General features: G+C 46.2%; 1 protein-coding gene across 2 annotated transcripts in view; it reads left to right on the forward strand.

Moving 5' to 3' along the window:
* Window positions 1-4,099, forward strand: part of LOC107115537 (transmembrane protein 45B-like) — a 25,884-nt gene that overhangs the window by 17,835 nt on the left and 3,950 nt on the right. For both annotated transcript variants that reach the window (XM_015417281.1, XM_015417273.1), the window contains exons 4-5: window positions 1,820-2,010; window positions 3,549-3,694. In XM_015417281.1, the coding sequence (XP_015272767.1) occupies window positions 1,820-2,010; window positions 3,549-3,694 (337 nt within the window). The remainder of the gene's footprint in view (window positions 1-1,819; window positions 2,011-3,548; window positions 3,695-4,099) is intronic.

Here is a 4,099-nt window from a genome sequence, read left to right on the forward strand (position 1 = left end):
CCCGGCACCATTTGGCAACCCTACGGGAGCCCCCCGCTCCCGGCAGAAATTTTTTTGGCAACCCTAATTCCACTACATGTATACAATGAATATACCACAAGATTACAAGAGCAAGACCCTTTTTGGGGTGGGGGAGTGAAAGAGCAACAGAAAATACACTGATGGGCTATTCTCCCCACGGGTGGCTGTTCCCCCCCCCCCCCGCAGAGGCAGATGAGGAAGCCCCATTCAACCCAGTGAGTGATACTCCTGCAGGGCCCTCTGGAACTGGCTTTTGAGCAAGGGAAACCTTTAGCTTTACCTATATTTTGTATATTTAAAATTATTTAGAATTTATCATTGTGATATGTCTGACTTCATTTGAGTGATTTTTCTATGAGATTTTTAAAATCATGTTTTTATATATTTTTTGTGTTTTTATTTGAGGCCCCAGCAGATTGTGAGGCCCTAAGCTGTAGCTTATTTTGCTTATGCATAAATCCGGCACTGGATACGCTGCATAGCTACGCCTACAGCCATCACTAGGTCCTATGCATAGAAATCCTGCTAGACAAGGTCATGACTGTCCACATTTGTCTTGAGAGTCTCTTTTAACAGTGAGGCTAAGGGCATGTGTGATTATTATTTACTGAAACTTTTAAAAGGGATCCCCCCCCCCACACACACACACACATAAGTGTAGTCAAAATGCCCATGTGTCCTTCTTACACAGGATCCTCTCTGGGTCAGGATAACTGAGAGGCATGGGATCAACACAGGGTTTTGGGGGGGTTTTTTGCTTTTTTTTTAACCTATTGAGGTTTCTGTGAAGTGTAAAAAGAGACCTCCTGAAATCAGAAAGGAAAGCACATGAATGTAAGAAAGTGTTACAATCCAAAGCCAGCGGAGGTACAGGCCTTAGGTCTGAGTTTGCCCATGAGAACTTGGGGTTTGCCCTGACCTGGATAGCCAACGCAAGCCCAATCTCGTCCGATCTCGGAAGCTAAGCAGGGTCAGCTCTGGCAAGTCCTTGGATGGGAGACCTCCTTGAAATACCAGCAGTTGGGAGGACAGGGGCAGGCTTTATTCAGCCACCTCTCTGAATATCCTCCAGGCCCCCAGTAGGGGTCAGTCACCAGAGGTCGCCATGACTCCCAGGTGCACACACTTCCAGGAACAAGGGCAATAACCATTCGGTTGGGTGCAGATCTCAAAAACTTCCCAAAGTGAATATCACATAAATACCTTGTTTGGATCTAAAAAACCGCCTCTAGTCTGTGGCTTATTGTACTTATGAATGAAATAAATATTTGTGTGATATCCACTTTGGGAAGGTTGTGCGATCTGTGCCCGACTGATTGGTTATTGCTGTTGCCGAAAATTAGACATAATCTTAAGGCCTTGGAGGTTACTGCTCTGTATAGGATATTTCCTAAAGAAGGATTCCATTTGAAACGTTGAAAATAATCTGGGAACAACATTGAATAGGATTTTTCTTATGAAATTGTATATGGTATTCATTTCAAACAGACACTGTTCACTGTATAAAAGATGCATTTCAAACAGACATTACTCAATGCACATGCAAGTTGTCTGACTGTTGATATTTTGGGGTCTGGTGTTCACGGTTGTTTTCTGATTTTGTTTGCAATTTTAGACCATGTTTACCATTATTGTAAAAATGCCCCCAACATGGTCAGATTCCCACCCAACAAATCGGATGCAGTTTTGAATGAAGTTCCAAACTTATGGGATGCATACATTTACCCACAACCCACACCGGCTACTTTGCAGTCTTTAATTTGCCGTTGTTTTACTAAACTTGTTTTGAATTCATCAGGGATGTTGATAAATTCCCACCGCACAGCGCCAATGGGGACTCTTCAGGATCGGCACATCCACTCTATCTTACTCATCCCCATATTCAGCGCTGCCATCTGCCTGCTGCTCGAAGTGCATTTTAGGGATTACCCCATCCTGGTATTACTCAGGATCTCCATGTTCCTGACTCAAGGAACGTGGTTCTGTCAGGTCTGTTCGGTTCATGTTTGTAGGGGTGGGGCAGTTATTGGTTGTCTGAACTGTGGGGTTGCTCATGGAGCCCAATGGTAGGGAAAATTCACGGGAAGCCCCTGTAACACACAAAGGGGAGGGGTGGATATTGCCCCATTGTTTCTCTAGGGCCACATTTGAACCTATGAAGCTGCCTTGAGAGGCAGTTTGGTGTAGTAGTTAAGAGCGTGGACTCTGATCCGGGAGAACTGGGTTTGATTCCCCACTCCTCCACATGCAGCTGCTGGTGTGACCTTGGGTCAATCACAAGTTCTCTCAGAGCTGTTCTCTCAAGGGCTCCTCGAGCTCTCTCAGACCCACCTACCTCACAGGGTGTCTGTTGTGGGGAGGAGAAGGTAAAGGAGATTGTAAGCTGCTCTGAGACTCCGGGTTAAGGGCAGGGTATAAATCCAATCTCCTCCTCTTCTTCTTCTCCCAAGTGTGTCAATTGGTCTATCTAGCTCAGTACTGTCTACTCCAATCAGCAGCAAGTCTCCAGGATCTTAGGCCAAGAAAAGTCTTTCCTAACACCTACTGAGATCCTCTAACCAGAGATGCCACAACTGAGTTTGGCAAATTTTGTATGCAAAGCACATGCTCTACTGCTGTTCACATGAACACATATAAAGCTGCCTTACAACAAATCTGACCATTGATCCACCAAGGTCAGTCCTGTCTACTCCAGAGAGGTCCCCAACATGGTATCCATGAGCAACCACTGTGCCTGCTGACACCTTTTCTGGTGCCTGCCAACTGTTTTTAGAAAGTGGGTGGGAAAGGTTGAGGCTTTTGCCCAGGAAGGCTTCTGATTGGCCATTGGAGATCTGCAGTGCATATTTTTACAAACGTTGCTTTGGCAGCGGCTGCCACCACAACACAAGGATCTTCACTGTGTGACTGAAGGTAAGCTGGGGAAGCCATTTTGTGGCTGCAACACCACACTGCATTGGAATTCCAAAGGGGCCCACACACTGTAAATTGTTGAGGATCCCCGGTCTTTTTAGACTGACAACAAATCTTCAGGGTGTCAGGTAGAGGTCTTATGCCTCACCAGATTGTTTTTTTAACTGAACATGCCGGGGTTTGAACCTTCAGGATGCCAAACATAGCCTCACTTGTAACCAGGGCTCTAGTCGGGGGGGAGCTCTCAGGTACGGAGCTCCGGAAGAGAACCTCTAGGGGGCGGGGCGGTCACGTGGTGAAGCCCTGCCCCCTTCTTTACCCCGCCCTCTGCTTCGATCCTCATTCCGTTTGGGAATGAGGATGAAGCAGGAGGGTAAGTAGCCGGGCCTTCTGACACACTTCCGGTGATGTCAGGGGGTGTGGCCTTCTGTCACTTCCAGTGATGTCAGGGGGCGTGGCATATGCAAATAAGTTATGCTAATGAGTTATGCTAATGAGCTCCGGCAGTTCTTCTTCTACAACAAGACCCCTGCTTGTAACTAAATATTTGCTAAAGTGTTGTAGGAAAAGGATCCCTTTCTCTTCCAGCTGATTTTTTAATTTTACCATTTTAGATTAGATTTCTATCGCGCTCACCATGGGGCACACCCATTTGGGATCCAAATGACCCTGGAACCGCCATGTTCCTCACCTTATGCTTCTCCTGGCACTACCTAGTTAACATTTTCCTCCTCTCCATCATCTATGGCACCGTGTACTGGTATGTAAAAAATCAGTGTTATTCATTTAGACAATATATTTCCATTACTAATTTATCTATATGCATTATCATTGACTGGCAACACATCATATGTAACTATGCGAGACAGCAGCATGAATCATGGGACAGGCCGTGTCTCCGCTTCCCTTAACAGCACCCAACATCTGCTGCCTCTGTGTCTTAGAACATAAGAACATAAGAGATGCCAATGTTGGATCAGGCCAAAGGCCCATCCAGTCCAACACTCTGTATCACACAGTGGCCAGAAATACCAGTGCCATCAGGAGGTCCACCAGTGGGGACAGGACATTAGAAGCCCTCCCACTGTTTTATTGCAACAAACTGAAAGACAGGTTGCTTACCTGTAACTGGTGATCTTCGAGTGGTCATCTGTGCATTCACACC

This window comes from Gekko japonicus, unplaced genomic scaffold (assembly GCF_001447785.1).
Source record: "Gekko japonicus isolate JY-2015 unplaced genomic scaffold, Gekko_japonicus_V1.1 scaffold3640, whole genome shotgun sequence".
Taxonomy (NCBI): Eukaryota; Metazoa; Chordata; class Lepidosauria; order Squamata; family Gekkonidae; genus Gekko; species Gekko japonicus.